Source organism: Haliaeetus albicilla, chromosome 5 (assembly GCF_947461875.1).
Source record: "Haliaeetus albicilla chromosome 5, bHalAlb1.1, whole genome shotgun sequence".
Classification (NCBI taxonomy): Eukaryota; Metazoa; Chordata; class Aves; order Accipitriformes; family Accipitridae; genus Haliaeetus; species Haliaeetus albicilla.
Genome location: NC_091487.1, coordinates 27,647,843 through 27,667,256, shown reverse-complemented (window position 1 = coordinate 27,667,256; position 19,414 = coordinate 27,647,843). Strand labels below are relative to the sequence as shown.

The following is a 19,414-nucleotide window of genomic DNA, read 5'->3' as shown; positions in this document are numbered from 1 at the left end:
CGAGAGAGAAAAAAAAAGCAAAGCCCAAAATCATAGGAGGAAGAAAAATTTTAACTATTTCTGCTGGCATAGTAGTGGCAAATGCAGATATCTCACAATCATAATGGAGATTAGTAGACCTGGGTGTGCATATTTGTTATGGATCAAAGATAGGATATAGTGATTAGAAGAATGACAATTCTTTCAACACTCACAAAGGGATTGAATGTGTGATTTACAATACTAATTCCACAAAACCTTTCTATGGCTGCTTACTGCACAAAGCATTCAATACGGATTGATCACCAAAAAACCCCCAAAAACGTATTTCCTTCAGCTCAGCTGGATCAAACCCTTGCAACTAACCAAAAAGCTTTTCATTATTGACACTCTCAGATTTAAGAGATTATTTCCCCCCTACCTGTTTACTCCACTCTTCTGCTACAGATTACTGGGCCCACAGTGTAACTGTCAGAGAAGTTTGTGTGCTACATTCCCAGCGGCCATACTTCACAGTTCAGTATTTTAGTTTATAATTAGTTGATTTTCTCTGAGTATTTATAGCTATTTTATATATATTTATATGTGGCAGGCATATTAAACCAAAGATGTTGATGCCCTGAAAGAGCTAACAATAGCCTGTAGCCTGAATATACATACCTTTGATTTTCTACTTACTAGCAGTCAGAAGCACAAACTCAGTTACGAATCTGCCACTTGTTCTACTAGGGGACTTTGGAAAGTCATTCAGACTCTCTTTGTCCTAGCTCCTGGCCTCTAAAATGGGATAATGCTACTTGGGCACCATGGTAAAACTATTTGCAAATACGCTGTTATTCTTGCTAGAACTATTGCATTGGTGAATAGTTTTGAGCAAGTGTACTTTCCATTTTGAGGCAGACTAGACTAGCGCTTTGGCTGTAGCACACCAAAAGGGAAAGAGTAGTATCCCCCAGCAGGGCTGGGGGGGCCTTTGGACTATTTTATGGGAAAAGAGTTTCACAGCCAGATGGAAAAGGATACCAAGGTGAGGCTTAGCATCTAGTGGCAAACTAGACGTAAGCCACAGAAGAGCTAGCAAAGTAGTTATGCTCTTACTTTTCTTTTTCCTTTAAGTAATTGCTATTCAACTTTCCAAGGACTCCTTCTGGCATTTTCTGGAGAGCCCATACCAGGCTGTACATATTTTCGTATGTACCACACTGTCCCGATTCCTGATTGCCTAGATGAAGGTGACTCTTGGCAGCACCATTAATTCCTCCTGACTGTGCCCCAGTTTCTACCCAAAGCCTGTGGGGGCACTATGTGCATCTTGGTCTCATTCCAGCATGAACTTGGATCATGGCAACAATGTGCGCTGGGGGTGGGACTTCCTACATGGCATGGACTCAGACAATGTAGAAGAAAAGAAACTGCATATTTTACTTTCTTCAACCAACTGAACAATTTTTTAATTTTCTTTCTTTCTTTCTAAAAAGGAAAAAACCCTTCCTTGTAACATTAATAGGCTAATAACTTAGATGATACAATTTATGTGATATTAGAAAGCTTAGTGATCTGGTGAGGCCTAATTAAGAAAAATAATAATGTGTACCCAGGGACTGAACTTGCACAAGGTTTTCCAAATCTAGATCCATTTGCTAAGTATAAGGATTCATCTACTGATTAAATTTTAGACTTTGCAAGCTACAGAGATAGGGCTTAACCTGTTTAACTAAATACTTAATAAAAAAACACCTTCAGGCTTCAAGCATCACTGTGATCACTAAGAGAGGGGCACATGCTAATAATACATGGGGAAAGAGGAAAAAGCTTTCCCTGTTTTCCTGTGTATCAGAGACAAGAATCTCTGCAGCTGTCATCTCTGGAGCTCAAGCTGAGGATCTAGAGGATGTATCAGCAACACTTACCCCAGGAATGACTGCTAAGCAATGTGTGTGGCTTAGTAGGGGAAAAATACAGCATTTGGGATTTAACTTGACATCAGGTCTCCTTGGGTGCTTACTCCCTTTGCTTACAAGACCTAGTGTCTAAGTGCTGTAAACCAGGAAACATTTATGAACCAAGGCTTGAACCTTTCTTGCAAGCTAACTACATTCTCCAGGAGTCATCCCCTGGTCTGCTGCAAGCAGAACTGACAGACAACAGATGCAGGAAGATAACACAGCATACTCATTTTCCATTTTACCACAACTATTAACCTAAAGAAGAAACCCACGTCTAAGGATTTTTTCCTTCTTCCTAAGATTTTTTTGATGCAAATCCTTCTTGCCATTCAGCAGCTTCTTACTGGAACTTCCTGATGCAAATACCTCTTCACATGCAGGGCCTTTTCTTCCACATCCCACTGTGACTCCTGCAGAGAGGAACTGTTCTAGGTAAACACAATTGTTGAGGCTTTACTTACTGTTTAACTAGTTTGAAATGAATCTGTTCTCTAGGCTTACAACTGCATTAAACTGCTAATGGGATTCATCTTCAATGAGGCAATCGAACACTTCATTCCTGTTCTGAACTGCTGTAATGGCCTGGACAGCTAACGGGAATCCTTCAACACAGATCAACTACTTCATATTTCACCTTCTGCTCCTCCAACTACTCTCGGATTCCTGCTAGAGAGAGGAAGAAGCAAATTAGACACCAAATAGATAGGCTTCCTAGGGCGCATTGCAGGGCTTTAATCAGTTATCTTGCTATCAGAAGAAGAAAACCTGCTATTGATTGGGATGTAATGCGACCCGTAATGAATTTTTCATCTTCACCAAGTTTTTCATTGCATTAGAAGTTGGCCATCTAGCCCAGCGTAAGAAGCACTGTTTGCAAGAAGTACACTGGCTACCTCTTTGAACTCCAGGAATACAATTAGGTGGGGAAAAAAAAAGCTACAAAGCTGTAGCTGAAAGCTACAAAGAAAGGAGAGGATAATAGAAGACATTTGCCTGTGAGATCAGTGGAGCCTTTAAATCAGTCGAGTGTCATATTTGAATCCAATATGTGCAGTTAGGACCCTACGGTTCCTTGTTATCACATGGGTGTTTGGGGACCCAAACTGAAAAAAACCTTTATTTTTACCCACCGTAAGAGACTTCAGTGGATTACAGCTGTAATTTTGTAAACTGCTGCAGCCCAGAGATTCATGGAAATTCCAGTGCTCTGAGTTCAGATGATATACAGGACACCCCCCCCACCCCTTACTGCTATAACCTGCTTCTCTTTGCCTGTGTTGTAGACAACCAGCCTTCCTGGGATCCTGGTCAATGTGAACTTGCGGGTTTCTGCCATAGTTATGACCATCTTGATAGATTCACTTTGACTTTTCACATATTCTTTTAATTTATATGTTCATTTTTTTATTTCTTTCCTGAAGTTTGATGATTTTTGGCACATGTTATCATCCCTACATTTGCTGGCCACTGAAATGGTCATATATTCTCTCGGTCCACTTATACTTCATGTGTGAAAAGAACTACTGTTAAAATTTAACTTTCAGCAGGCAGCTGTCACATATATTTGATACCTCTGTTCTCTGAAGGTCAGGCTAGTAAAACTCCAAGACACGGGTCAGGATTCCTCTCGAGAGAATTGTTTCCAGGCTCTGCTCGCGTTAATACTGCAAAGCGGGTTGGTTTATGGGGTCCGAGACGGAGTCTGTCCCGTTGCAGGCAACCCCTAGTGCTGCACATAACAGAAGCTTTATTGATGATGATAAACGCGTCACACGCAGCTGGGTCGGGCTCTCCTCTCCAAGCTGACTCTCCGACCGTTAGGAAAACCAGACTGGAAAACCGCACCTGTCGTGACGGCTGGCGGCGGCGGCGGCTGCGCGGCACGGCGCGCGAATGCCCAGCAGCGCCGTTCCTACGTCTGGCTTTCAGGGCCAAACTGCGACGAGCCGCTGACTGACAGCGGGACGAGGGGGGCCACGCGCGGGGGGCAGACAAGGCTAACGCGGCGCCACCGACCTGGCCCGCGGCGCCACCGACCTGGCCCGCGGTGCGGCTCCAACCTTCCCAGCGACGTCTCCGGCTGCCGCGACGCCGGCGGGCCTTCGCGCGCCAGCTCACTGGGCGCAGTGAACTCGCCCGCCCCCGTCGAGGACCTCGCGCCCCCGCCGCCCGCGCGCAGGGAGGGTGGGCGCACCGCGCGCGCCGCCGGCGCCCCAGCCGCGCTGCCCGCCTGCGGCGCGCGCGGGCTGGCCCCGGCCGAGCCCTCCCCGCCGGCAGGGGGCGCTCGCTAGGGGCCGGCAGCCGGCGCTCCCCGCTCTCTCCCCCGGCGGGAGCCTCGTCGCTGGGTTACGGAGCGCGTCCTTCCCCCGCCCGCCTCCTCAAGTGGGAGCGGCGGCGGCGGCGGCGGCGGCGGCGGCTCCTTCTCCTCCTGCTGCTGCTCCTGGGGCTGCGGGCCCGGCTCGTTGTCGTCCCCGAGGCCGTGCGGGGGGAGACTAGTAGGCCTCCTGCGCGGGGCCTGTGTCGGTGCGTGGCGGGGTCGCTGGCCCGTGCCGTGCCTCTCCCGCCGGCGGCCCGGCTGTGGGCGCTGTCGGGCTGTGAGGTACTTTTCCGAGAGGAGGGAGGACCTTTGCCTGCTCGAGGGGGAGAAGGGGGGCTTGGAGGGGCCCGAGGTCACTGGTTTTTGTAGGTGGAAAGCTTCTTGTGGTTACTTCGAGAAAGCGTTGAGCTTTATCCTTTCTCATTTTTTTTTTCCTCTGGACTTTCTGTCCAGCTCCCAGTTTATGCTCCCAGAGATAAAAATGGTTCACTTGTTTCCTCGAGTAAAATGCTGATAGCCATTGCCAGTGCTTAATTATATGTGTTCAGAACAGTCTTGTTAAAATCAGTGGGGCCCTTAGCAAAATGAAGTAGTCTTTGTAAGACTGGGTTCTGTGTTGGTATATGAAATACAAAAACTCATTTCTGTTTGAATTTACAGGCTGCACACAGTAGGAGAAAATTGCTAGAAGGTATGAGCACTTTGGACTGAGTTATGTGGAAGAGCTGAATTTGATTAAGGAACATGACACTATATGCACGGAATCTCAGTGGGATAGTCTGAAGATCAAATAAGCAATAGTTACTGCTCCTAGAAATGTGAGCATTTAGCCCTTATTGGAAGATTTAACACTGGATCAATCGCACCAGTTAAGAACATTATCCTCCCCAGAGGTCAAAGAGTCCACATAAGCCTGTCATGAATATAAATAAAAATATTCGTAATTAATTCATTGGGTGTTCTGAAGTTCACAGAAAGTAAGGATCTTCTGAAGTAAGAGACATGAAAAAGCAAACTCCTGATCTCAGGGTGATGACTCAAAGAAATAAATCTGTGGAAGAAGATATTGCTGACAAAAATCAGAGAAGTTGCTCTGAAAAAGTTAACAGAGAAAATGCCACTTGTAGTAATGAAAGCACAGTTGTAAAACTGCCAGTAATAGCATCATTTGCAGGTACCACGAAAAAAATTGTAATGCTCAAGCACCCAGCACCACCTCAGAAGCCAAGTTACTGCAGGTCTAATATTCATGTTAATAGCTCCCCAATCCCATTAGAAAAGACAAAAGCTGTTAGTAAAGTAAAGGATAGAGTGTGTATGCTACAGATGGATCTCCAGAATTTAAACAGAGATAAAACTGAAGAAATAGGTACTGTGATTAAAGGTAGTGATGAATTTTGCTCTACAGATTCTGATAAAAACAAAAGTATTTCAAGAAAGGGAAAAATAACCAGGGAAAGCTCTAAGAAGAGAAGCAGAGTGATTTCAAAAGCAAAGCAACAAGATTTAGGTGTTGAATCGGGAAGAGTGCTGAGAAAAGGAAGCAAGCAGCCAAGTGTGAGGTCTGCTCGAGAACAGTTGGAGGAGGCAAGAGATGTGACTAGACCAGACACTTCAAAAATATACGAGAAGAACTTCCAGCAGAGCAAACCTGAAGAGCCTATTTCCACACCAGCATTGCCTGTGAAAGTGGTTGCAAGGTCTATTGGTGAAATAATTGCTTCCCTGCAGTCTACTTCTCCATCTCCCTCAGACCAGACGATCAAAGAACTCCTGGAGAGTGTTCTTGGCCAGAACTACAACATAAAAATGGAAGTAGGTGAACCAGAACAAAAGCAATATTTTTCTCTTGGGTAAATATTGCTTTTATAAGAGTTGTATATTTTTTTTCCAGCTCCTACAATGTGTTACAACACGGAAGCCAGACAAAACAAATGGATAAAGACACTAATGTATCACAGAATATTCTTCACTGTTTCTTCTGCCAGTTTTTTTTGATGTCCCTTAAAAATGAAAATGAGCCAGTATAAAAATATATTAAAACATAAACTCTTCTGGGATATTATTTTTATTATACTGCTTATAGTTTAATACACCTTTTTCTTTACTCTCCTTTCCCTTTTTTAAGGTTACATATTCCAGTCTGACTGATGAAAAAGTGCATTAAATGCATTTGGGATAATGTTGGAAGTATTGCTTCTTTTAGTTATTGTTTAGGTTGTGAAGTCTTGATAAGACAAATTCTTTATTTTCACAGTTAGGTAGATTGTGTAAGCAGCTGTAAGAGAGTCCCTTCAATTAGTTACAGCAGTAGATATCAGTAGTAGTAGGCATCAGGTAGATGCTACAGAAAACTTTCCCACACTTTCACCAGAGGGTTGCTGATTAATTTGTTAACAAGACTAGTAACTTACTATCAGATGGCTCTGTGAACTCTCTTAGCAAGACTGATAGTTTTGTTCTAGTTCGAAGAGGGCTGAAACTTATGTCACAAAAATCACTATCACGCTTGGTATTCATGCTAGCACTTGTTAGGGATGCCATGGAATGAATAGACCCATGGAGGGTGAACTACTCCTTTTCAGCAGCAACTGCCTCTGCAAGGAAGTGTGGAAGACTGATGAAAAGCATATGAACCTGTGTGAGGTGATAAAGAACATTATTTCCCACAACTATCAAAATGCTACCTTTTATGATCATAGAGTATCTCTCGTAGAAAGTAAGTGTAGTACCTTATATTCCCTTAATGTGAGATTGACTGTCTTTTGATTAAATACAAAAATTAGGAGAAAAAAGAATCCTGAACTGAGTTAATTTAAATGTGTAAGTCCATGAGCAGCAATAGTCTGAAACTGCATTTCTACTAGATTTATGTCCTCTGATTTGATTTTCTTCTGAGAGCTGTTTGTGTGGTTGAGGCATTCACAGTGTGTCCCACTCTCTGTATATTTTCTGGTGTATTTCAATTGGGATTGAAATCAGAGAAGACTTTCCTCAGTGTGGCAGCATTGAGATGACCCCTCTTCATTGCTTGACTTGTATTTTAGGAGTGTAATTATTTGGGACTGTTCTCTTTGTCTGGCTGAAATTCGCCATTTGGTTACAAAAATACTTCAGGCAGATGGGAAGAGGGCTAGAGAAGAACCTGGACCTGGAAAACCATTTCTTGTTCAACTTGCCAGAAATAATTATTAGTGGTCAGTAACGTGCTGAGTTGCATGGTTTTTCTTACGCTTTTATAAACATGTCTTATGTTCTAGGTAAGATTTTTCAAAATTTGGCCTTTAGCAAGTCCTGATATTCTAAAATTGAAGAGAACTGATTTTCTGTTGTTTGTAGTGGGAGCTGCTGGGCTCTGAGCTTTGAAAATCTGACCTCTGGAGTACTGTGATGTTTAATTCTTTATTTCTAAAACTTACATCAATCAGGTTCAAAGTAAAATGAAAATTTGAACTTGGTGATGACTTTCTGGTCTGGTTGTTTGTTGTTTAATGTTTTTTTAGGTATGGACATATGGACATCAGTGAGGATGAATGAGACCCTTGCTGATTACATTTTTTTTTTTTTTAATCCAAGGCATTTGCAGCAGGTGTCTTTTGAACTGTGACCTCATAAATAGAATGAAGACGCTAGCAATTCTTTATTATTATTATGCATGGTTTATTTACTTTACACTGAGCTTCAAGGCTTGCCTTCTCTAATGAAGTAAGAAATGCATTCTTTTAAATGAAATAGAAATACCTAGGAAATGAACAGAACTACTAAAATGAAAAAAGCTCTCAGAATTAAATGTGTTTTTCATTTCTTACCAAAAAAAATATTCTGTTCTCTTTATCTTATTCTTGAACTTGCATTAATGACTTGTTAGCACTGATAGCTTATGATATTGCTGTGGAGGCTGAGCGCTGTTTCCCTCTCCCCGTTGAAAAGAGCATTATCTGGGGAATGGAATGCCAGCTCGGTGGGACGTTAGTACTTAGCCCTGTTTCCTTTGTGGGAAATCAGTTATGAATAATGATTCCTACCACATTTTCTGTTAAAAAGTAGAGTTTTTATTATAATATAATTTCCAATGCCCGGAGTAATTTAGTTGCCCTGAGGCTTGTTGCTACCCCTGAAGTATATTGAGTTACTAAGTTACATGTTGGATTTAGTATCCGTAGGAGGGTGTTTATATTCATTTCGGAAATGCATTTTCTTGGTATTCAGCTTGAAGTGCAGCTTTCTTGGTGATGAACCTGCAGCTCATCTTTAGTTAGTTACTGTTTTCAGCAGATCAGTTCTTTGGTACCTCAGATGAGCTTGTGAGGGTGGTAACTAAATGAACAACATTTTTGTTCTCAAAAAATAACATCAAATTTGAATACTTCTATTAAACAAGGACTACACAGTGCACCATACTAGCAGCAAGCCAACATAAAATGTGCTGTACTGTTAAAAAAACATTTCTAGCTCTTGTCAGTTAATCTCAATAGTGAGGCCTTGAGAAGATTTTCTCTGTAATGCATTAATACTCTCCCTAAAGTGGTTTGATGGAGACTAATTACTGTTAAAATTCAGGAAGAGATAGACTTGTATTTGCTTTCTATCTATCGGCAAATACAAACAAGTATTTGCTCATAACTTTACAGTATCTCACTTATTATTTGCTCTATATGTTCTTTATATTTTAGCTGATATGAAAATTATGCAACAGATCATCTACTGCTTTCTGATAAACAGATTATCTACTGCTTTCTGATAAAACTATTTTTAAGAGGCTTATTGAAAATATTTTTTTTTTCCCCCCTTAGGTGCTATAAGGTGTATTCTAAGTGTCATGGAAATGAACAAGAGACTTCAATTTATTTCATTTAGTTCTCTTTAAGTGGTGAAAACCTTAACTCTTCCTATTGTTTTTCTTATTTTCTGCTTACAGGTGGCTTGTGGAATGTTCTTCTCACAGTCTTAGCATCCATTAAAATGTAGCTAAATCAAGACCATGATGCTTTTTATTATTAGTTTGCTATTACATTGCTATTTCAGGAAGTACACATTATAAGGTTAATCATGGCAAAGGCTATGGCACTTCCTGCCACTCGCTGAAGGGAGCTGCTCAGTCTTCAGGGGTGGACACTACCACTCCTGGATACATTAAAATTTTTTTCTAGAACAGTTAACTCGTATTACTTTAGATTTTTTTTTTTTTAAGATGTTTTATTTTCATAATGTTGCAAGAAACTGCCTAGAGAGAGATGTTGGGTAGATGGTTTACATGTGTAGACTTCTAAAATCTCTCTATTTCTTCACAGTTACCAGTGCAACTAATTAAGAACAATCCAGTTGTGCAGTTTGTTACATTTTATCAACAATCACTTTCCAGTTCCTTATGATCTTTAGGCCCACATCATTTATACTTGTCTTAAAAAATGCTACAGGCTTTATGGGGCAAGGACTATCTTGCCCTGAAGTCTAACAAAATGGGAGACTAATCTTCAGTAGATCAGTAAGCTGCTGTATAATATGAGAACAAATTGGTTTTTATCGGATAGATTGTAATCTCCCAGAATTTCAAGCTTTGTCAAAGGGGTACAGGGTGATTAGCTATGTTTGTGTATAAATAACTTGTATAAATTCACCATGTTAAAATAATGTTTTAAAATATTTGTACGTTCACACACGTAGATTGACTTTGTTTTGTCATTTATCAGGGTCTTTTCTGCACTGGTGATAGAGACTTGTCAGAACAGAGAGGAAAATAATTTATTCTAATAGCATGTAACTATCAAATGAGGAATCAAAGAAATACCAGATGAAAATATTTAAATACAACAACAACAACAACAACTTAATTTTCTGTATGTCAGGACTCGCAATGAGTCTTTTCAGCTACAAAGGATACCACAGACATACCAAAATGACTGAAAATGTTAAAATAGTTTCTAGTGAATTATCAAGGTGCTTGGGTACCTAAATAGTTTTCTACACCTGCAGGAGGAAGCCTATGGCTAATAAAGCTTTAAAAAGGCACAGTAGAAGTTTCTATCACAAGGTTAAAATATCAGTGCAGGAAACAGCTTCCTCAAGAATGGGCAGAACACTCAAGAACAGATTTCCACCGGAATTAAGAGTTGCCATAGTTCTCAACACTTTTGTTTTCCAAAGTTAGATCACACCTCTTTGGCATTGTTTTTGTTAATGCAAACACACAGCCCACAGTACATATATAGACAGTACACATAATTTTATTAAAATAACAGAATGGCATTGTGCCTGTGATTCTCCCTTGGAGAGTGGACAAAAGAGAAAACACTGCACCCAACAAAGGAAAGCAATCACATAACATGTACAGATGTCTAAAATGAAATTAAGATAATATTTGCTCATATAATTCTGTTGGTTTTGACAGAACAGGAAAATTAGTATGTAAAATTGTAATTTACATATTATGCAATAGTTTAGAAAAGTAAGTTGATCCAGTCTGGTTCAATGAAAGGCTTTGTGAAAATTTCTCTCTGATTCCATGAATTGGATAATAAATTGCATGGGAAAGGAATTACAGTTGACTAAGATGGACTGTAGTAATTAATAGTGCATGGTAATCACCATGTTTGAAAATATGCACATGTTGCAAAGAGGAGGAAGGTTGTTTGGTATAGCTTGAGAAGATAATGCTGAATCTGTTCCTTTTAGTCTGAGTTGTTACTACATTCCTCTATTTTAGTTCCTTGCTGTCATGGTGATGAAAAAAAATATGTAATATGAATTGTATTTTTCTTAAGCTGTCTTTTCTGTCAAAGGTAGATAAATTACTAAGGCTTTGGTTAAAAGCAAAACATCAACATGTACAATCTTCTGCAAGGCCGTAGCTTTTTATTGCTTTATAGTTTACATTTTTGCGGTAGTATGTACCTTTATAACTGTGTTGTCCTGGAGACTCCTTTTTTTTTCCCTTTTAATTTTCTAATATGTAAGGAAAAAATTGTTGCAGCTCAGAGTATGCTTCTTACGTGGTATTAAAGTTAAATGCAAAAAGTCCTAGGCACTAAAAAAAATTAATATTTTTAGATTGTTAGGTGGACAATACACTCAAAGGAATAAAAATTCTACTGTGTAGAAGATTTTTACATTCAAAGAGCAAATGGACATTTGCAGTGCCAGCAAAGGATTTTTTTCATGACGTGACAGACTGTTTCTAACACGTATTCAACTGATACCTTTAATCCATTCTTGCATCAGCTTGTGGCTCTGAAATATTTTCCCTAGAAATATTTAACATTTCTGTAGCGGTTTTAAAGAACTCTATTCAAAAATGAAATGTACTTTAGATGTGATACTTCTGTTTATTACTGTTTTCTTTAAAACTTGGTTCCTCAAGCCAGCGTGTGGCACGTATGGTAAAGTACGTGTGTGCTGGATTACGTACATATATGCTAACCAGGTGCTTAGAAAGCACACTGTCCTTAAAACTACCATCTATTTAGAGAGCTGTTGCTGCGTTTTATTTCTGCTTTTTTTTTGTATGGATATACTGTAACCAAAGGGGACTTGTTGAACCGTTCCTTTGACGAGGAAGAATGGTATGTCTGGGAACTAAGAACGATTTCAAATTTTGCAGTAACTTTTCTGCAAGTGAAGCAATTATAATTTTCTCCTGTGAAGAAAATGATTAACTGAAAATTGCACTCAGCTGTTAAACTTCTCTACTATAAGTAGTTCTGTGGAGAAGTTATTTATAGTAAAGAGTTAAGCATGTGCGTAAATGTTTGCGTAAAAAAAGATGAGCCTAAGATCATTTGTCTCTGAATGTACTTGTTGCTCTCAGACTAATTTGTGTAATGAAGACCCAAACTTTAATTTATGCATATATATTGTTTTGATGTTGTTTTGTTCTGTAAGGTAGTATGAATAATTTTTTTTTTTTTTAGCATTCTTGTTTGACACTAGTTTTCTTCTCTTGCTTATACAACAGGCACCAATTGAACATGAGGAAATAAAAACTGAATCTCAAGTCTTGCCAAGTTTTCACCAAGCAAGCCTGGTAACATTCTGCATTATCTAGGAATGTTAAAATATAATAAGTTAATAGTGCTTCTATTTGCTTGCAGAGTTGTTAAGATAGGTAGTTCATATTTTAAACTGATAAAACTGGGAAGGAAATGAAATTGTCCTTAAAAACATTTTGGTACTTCATAAATCACAAGTATACCTTTATTTTTCTCTTTTTCCCTTTTGTGTCTTATTCATTCCTTTTCTTATGGGATTTGATTCTCCAACTGTTGGATATAATGAATTTAACTTTTATTAAGTAGCATGCTGATTAGGGCAATGGAATTGTAAGACATTGATCTATAGTCACATGTATTAGTGCCCATCATTCTATGCCTTTCATTCAAACTGATTTTAAAATTTAAATATTTAAACTTAGATATGTTTGGGGGATTGCTTAATGTTTAGAGGCATTAATGATTTATTTGCTTTAAAGGCTCATAGATCTCTTGATATAAATTTCTGAGGTCCTTTGCCTATTACTATATTTATTTTTGGAAATCTAGTTAGCTGTTGAGGAAATATTTGGCTTAAGAGAAAATTGATACAATGTTCTAGGTGCTTCATAAAATGCATGGATGATGAAAGAATAATTGCATATCATAAATATTGTACTGAATTACCTTTCAGGGAGCACAAAAGTGTCTAAAAAAATGTTGTACATTCACCTTTTACATTTTTTCCCCCTTTCCCTCAGAAGACACCAGTAGTTCAGAAAGAATCTCAAGCAGCAAAAAATGAATCTCAGCCTAAAGATGAGCTGTTAACATATAATAAGCAGGTGAAGCAGGTAAGCAGGTTTAGTACTATTGTGAGATAGTATTAGTTTTCGCATGCTTAAGGTTTTGATGCTTTAGAGCATACAGAGGTCTGCAAGCTGTTTCTTTACCACCTGCCCTTTAAAAGAAGATTTTCTATAAAACAGGTCTTCATACTGGTCTTGCAGCTTAAGGTTAGAGGAAAAAACAAATTAAGGTTCATTCGGTCAGATGTTGGGTTAGGCTTTTCTTTATGAGATTGGAAAGAAGATTACAAATGAAACAACGTATAAATAGAATCCTAATCTACATTTAACAAGTGGATGCCTTCCTGGAAAATGGCATAATGCTCAATATCCTTTTGGTTTTGTGATATTTCACACATGACAAAAACTGTCATTAAAATATCAACTCTATAAAGCTTAGATTTTCAGTAGTGAACACGTATCAAGTTTATAGAGACTACCACAGAGGAAAAATTTGCTGCTAAGACCAAATAATGTCTTTTCCCCTATGTTGTCAGTTTCTAGCATTCTGGTATTGCAAGGCTATAACCAGATACTGAAATAAAATGCTAACTTTGTTCCTTCTGCAGCTTCAATGTAAATGATTACTTTGCCTTAAAGTTATTATATATGCTTATCATAAAACAGAATAACACTATTTGTGTTTACAATGGTATAATAAGAAGGACAACCAAGAATGGGATATATTTCCACGAGGCAGTGTTATGTGTAGAGGTACCAGATAGCCTTGGCCTAAACTTGAATAAATGAGATCATCTTAAGGTTGGATAAGCTGCATGGGAAGACAGATACAGGTGTTGAAAATAAGGAGTTAAAGGGACTGAAATGAAAAGAGGATGAGAGACACCCATGTGAGATGCTTGTTGATGGCCCGATATTTGCGAGTATGTTATTTCAAGGTCTAGTCATCATAACCCAGAGGTCTAGCCAAAATAAGAAACCTTCTGAATGTCTAAGGGCCTTGCTTCAGCTGCTTCTTCAGCTCCTCCTACTGACTGTAGTTTGGCCCTGATTGTGTCCCTTCAAGCTGCATGGAGAAAGGAATAGAGAGAGGTAGGCACACGCCTAGAATTCCAGAGCATTAGCAACCAACTTTCCTGATCAATTTTAGGATAGCCAAGAACCAAAGATGCACACAGCTTACCCTGAAGGGCTAAGGGACAGGGGATCTCTGGGAATGAGTCACAGGGAGGTGACAGAAACTCCCCATCAGTCCTGGCACTGCATTCTGCAATGGGTCTACAGTGGACATGAAGTAGAGCCCTAAGTAGCCTGGTAATGCTGGCCTGAGCAGTTCCAGTTGGCAGGCATTCTTCTATGGCTAAGAATTCATATTTCCTAGCAACTTTTGTGGTAGCAAAATGATTTCTGTTAGATGGGTTAGAGTTCTGTTGAAGAAAATGGATGAAAATGAAATTATATTACTTTTTAAAAATTCTGCTAAATTAGAAAAAATATTGTGTTTTGAATTTTTCCTTATGATATTTGTCTGTCTGTAGTTTAGAAATATTTCTAATCCTTTGGTAACTGAAATCTCATGTGCCATCTGTACTTGGCTATAATGTTTTATATAATTAATATTAATAATGGTGTTTGCAGGTAGTTTTAAGAGTATACTCTGCAACATCAGTTGATCTGTTGGTTACTAAACTAAATATGCTAAATGATGTGTAAACAATACACAGCACAATGTCACTGATGGTAATTTTTGTAATGTTCCAGAATATAGTAAGATTATTTATTACTTCTAATTTATATACTATTTCCAACAGTTTCCCAGTTATTTAAACAGTACTGGGGTACTGTGATGATGTTTTTTAGATATTTTAGTATTATTTTGGGCAGCATGCCATTTCTGTAATGCACTGGTGGTATTGTTGCAACGACACCCATCAGTGGTGTTCAGTGATCTTACCACAAAACAGTTTGCAAGATTGGCACCTGAAAAGGTAACATATATTTGGTTCCATTTAACACACCTACTACGCAATTTAAATATATTATTTAATTTGAAAGTGCATGCTTTCACTTTTACACATGGAAAAAATAATGGAGACAAAATTTTAGAAAAGGAAAGAGAAATGGTTTTAAGAACCCATATGTATTAGCTAAATGCTGTATCGTATCCTTAGCAGAAGTATTTCTATACAGAGTAACAGCAATGTACTGTATATTAGTATTTCTATAGAACGCTATTCTTTGGCATGTTTTTGTGACATCTTTTGCTTTGCTTAGTGGGCTGCAGGGCCCATGCAACTTCAAGATAAATTGATTGACCGGGCAGATGAACTTGCAAATTTGGTGACACACAAAGCAGTTAGATGAAAAAACAGATATTTGCTTTAGTTATTGTAATTTTATGTTACATCTGTAACTGAATTACATAAATATTTTGAATAAAAAGTTGTGTGTTTGTTCACTGGTATTTCTACAAAGAAAATGAAATAAAATATGAGATTACATACATTTAAAATGTCCATCTAATAGTAAGTGTGTTGGCTCATGTTCTCTGATTTTCAGCTTAAAGGATCTCCCCTCTACTTAGTATAGTCTCCATAATTCATTAGCAAGAGTGTGTTAAAGTCCCCCTTTATGATCTGTTTCACAAAAAGGATGAGGTCACGGAACTTTGGCTTATGATTTTAAAATAGTAGCTGCTCTAATTTTAGTTTTGGAGGTTTTCATTAGCCATATTGGTGTCTAAGACATCGACAAGTGTTGTTGAGTATCTTCTGTTACTTTGGATATCATTTACATGGCATTTTTTTCAAATTATTCGAGTATCTGGGCATTCCAAAAGCTGGTAATGACAATGCATCCAATCAGGCTACTTTTTTTCTTTAAACTGGACAAGAGATCATGACAGAAACATTTACCTGACATTCAAAAGCAAAAATCATAGTCTTATATTTGGCTCATTTTAATGATACATTTTCAGGTAGACATATTACTTTCAGACTTTTCTGTATTCCTTATTTTTGTTAGCCTATTTCCTCTATGTAAAATTTTGATTGACTTCCAGTTTCTTTGGTAAACATCAAATATCTGACTTCGGTCCTTCATATTTTTTCATGGATGTGCTGATATAAAGAGTGGTGTTGGTTTCAAAAATAAACTAACAATATATGAAACCATTTTAATTTTGAGTAAGCCTTTTCGGAAGGTAGTGACTCATTTAGGTATCTTCTGCAGTTCTTAGTATCTTTTACTTGATGATTAATATGCTTGTTGATGAACTATAAACTTCCATGATTTTTTCATGCAGTGATTTTTGCTAAGAACTTAAATACTGCTGAAGTTATCAGTAGACATAAACATTGTGCCGACTTATATTCTGGGATAAATAAAGCATGTGAGTGAACAAAGAAGAGTAAAATCTTATGCCTTTGTGATTCATTTAACCAGATATGTGATGGAAAATCTTAATTAGAAAAGCATTTGGTTACAACAATTGTATTATTTGGGTTCCTATAAACTAAGCTAGCCAGTCTTACAGAAGTAATTACCATGGTGTATCAGGAAGAGCTGGGCAAAAAAGTGGACTTACTTTTCATATTTAGAGAGAAAATTTTTTCAAGACAAAGCACTTTAAAATTTGTTTTCCCCACTGTGTTGTTCTGTTTCTGTCTGTGTTATGTTGTGATTATACTTTAATTTGTGGAACGTGCTTTGTTGTGTTATGTATGCAAGCTTTTAAGTGGAGTTCAGAAGAATCCTTTTTATTGATGGCACTTCTAGTCTGTTTTAGGAGGATGTTTAACAGTTTGCAGGAGACAGAATTGAGGAATGGTTGAGGTTGGAAGGGACCTCTGGAGGTCATCGCAGTATGGAAAACGCAGCACAAGGGTATAGATTCCGAAGCTGAGTTTGTGAAGCAGATGCAGACACTTTGGCAGCAATGATGACTTTGGTAGTTCCTTTTCCTTGCTGTTTGCTCACTCCTGGATTACAGTGAGCTGTGCCCGACAAAATTTCTATGTAGGAACTCTCTACAAAGGGAATCGGAGATCTAGATTAATTTCTACCTTCCCTCCATGCATTTTTTTAACTTTTTTTTCAACATGGATCAGTTTTCTGATCTATTTCGCAGTGTGAAAAACAATTTTTGGCACAACTAAGCAGGTGGTGCTCTAATAAATAGGAATGAGCAGCTGTGCTTGGAAACAGTAGGAATTCCTTACATTTGTATTCCTGCTGAAGTTCCTGTATTTAATAAACATAGCCTTGAAGAAACTTTTCTAAAAATGTCATCCTTTAAACTATATGTATCTGTTAGAATTTGCTTAAAAATACAATACAAATTTTAGATGTATTCATGCTCTTCGAAGTTTAATAGGTCTGAATAGTAATATGATTTTTATGCTTTTTTGATTATTCTCTTTGTAATATATTGACATACACTTATCTTATACACTATTCAGAAATGCAGCTTAGGTAGGGCACATTGGAAATTTATTTTTATCACACTTTTCTGCTTATTCTATATCCTGAATAGCTGTGGGCGCTGCTGTGATCTGTGTAGTGACAGCAGTTCTAAAGTACTCTAGTTTAATTGAATTGTTTTCTGGTGGTCAGAGTTGCTTGTGTGCCATTGCTCCTTGTTCTACTCTAGAGTGGGATATCCATATAATAATAATATCCATATAATTTATCAGTTTGTAACACTGTGTTTATCTTCTGTTCATGAACATTTTCAGGCTCCAGCCTCGGATGCGCTACAGGTGGAAGGAAAAGCAATATCAAAAATTAAACCAGATGAAGTTCAGAAAGAGCTACAAGAGGAACACGACTTGCAACAATCTTTGCTTCCTCAGGCCTCAAATGTCAAGTAATTTTTTAATCTTCTTTCATTATTATAAGAAAAATACTGAAAATATATTATTAGTGTATAGCATGAGAGGTAAGTTTGGAGAAGAAACAATGCCATCCCCCCAAATTTGGATCTGAAAACTTGCAATTTCTCATCTAAATTATCAAGTTTAGTTTGGTATCTCTAGTTTTAATTTTCTATTTATCTCCTTGAAATAGTTCTGATTTATGGTTTTTAAAATCTAGAGGGCCTATTCAGTCCTGCTGTATGCAGATGAAACTTCTCTTGACTGCAGCAGAAACTGAAGTTGCTTATGTGGGGGTTGAATTTGTCCATACAATTCCAAGCATAATCTAATCAAAATAATTAAAAACAAACAATGGAAAATACCACAAATTTAATATAAGCAATGCCAGCTGTAAGTCATCATCTTTAAATAGAGAAGATGTATTAAAAATTCATTAACTTGAATTTGTATTACAGTCAGTGCTTGTCTGAAATTCAGGAGATTTTACATGGAGAGCTGTAATTTAAGGACAACTGCTTATTACCTTGCTCTTGTCATAGATTGTATCTGTCGTTCTGTAGTAGAAGTGCAGATTACAAAAGTAGTACAGACTATGTCCTAATTTAACTGATCCTGTCCATCCCATGTGAAGTGAGACTCTTCAGTTTTATGGTCTTCACTGCTAATAAGATCTTTATAGATAGCTTTGTTTAGATGTACCATAGGTTGCTTCTTCACTTCTCTATTGAGAAAAGGGGGGAAAAAAAAGAAGCTTTAATTATTAGCTTTTGTTGTTCTTAGGGTCCTGAAAGGTCTATTGGATACAGAAGAGAGCCTTTTTATGGCAGGCCTAAAGTTTGTAAATGGATAATACTTTCAATTAAGTAGCTGAGAATAGTCATGGGAAAAGAATGCTTAAGTTTATGAAACAGTCAAATTGGCATTTAAGTGACCCTTTGCATGCCATTGCTTATCTGCATTGCTTAAAGATCATTTGGTTAGCAAGATTATATATTAAAACAAATAGTGTCAACAGACAATGAGTGTTTTACCTTCAATAAATACTTACTGTCAGATTATCAATGGTGCAGAAACTGCACGATTTTCTAAAACCCCCATATTTAGTGCATTAAGTGAAGGTAATGTAGGCCACACACATAGTATTGTTTTTTCATGTCCCCTTTTTTCAAAGAATGATAAATAGTCTGTTTTAGGAGAGCGTGTGCTGTAAAAACATTCACCTTTACCTGCAGCATGCCCCAAATATTTCAGTTTACATTGATAAAGCATTCAGTTAGTTCATTCAATGAAATGATAAACTTCTATACAAGAGCAGTAATGGTAATGCAATAAAAATAACATTCAAATTGTTTTTATTTATTTAAATTAAATGACAAACTTAAGAAAAAAGTTCCTACAGAATTTTGGAATTATTTTGCCTGCCATCATTTACAGAAATCACTCCAAATGTTATAAGTTCAAAGTTAAGCTGTTTGCTCTCTATTTTTGTTTGTTTGTTTTAATTGTGTGGTAATTGCATTGC

General features: G+C 37.8%; 1 protein-coding gene across 1 annotated transcript in view; it reads left to right on the top strand.

Moving 5' to 3' along the window:
* The first annotated feature begins 4,272 nt into the window (after nt 1-4,272).
* Nucleotides 4,273-19,414, top strand: part of TTC6 (tetratricopeptide repeat domain 6) — a 66,914-nt gene continuing 51,772 nt past the window's right edge. Inside the window, exons 1-5 of the mRNA XM_069784724.1 lie at nt 4,273-4,524; nt 4,903-6,057; nt 12,194-12,262; nt 12,968-13,060; nt 17,752-17,882. Coding sequence (XP_069640825.1) covers nt 5,245-6,057; nt 12,194-12,262; nt 12,968-13,060; nt 17,752-17,882 — 1,106 coding nt within the window. The 5' untranslated portion in view covers nt 4,273-4,524; nt 4,903-5,244. The remainder of the gene's footprint in view (nt 4,525-4,902; nt 6,058-12,193; nt 12,263-12,967; nt 13,061-17,751; nt 17,883-19,414) is intronic.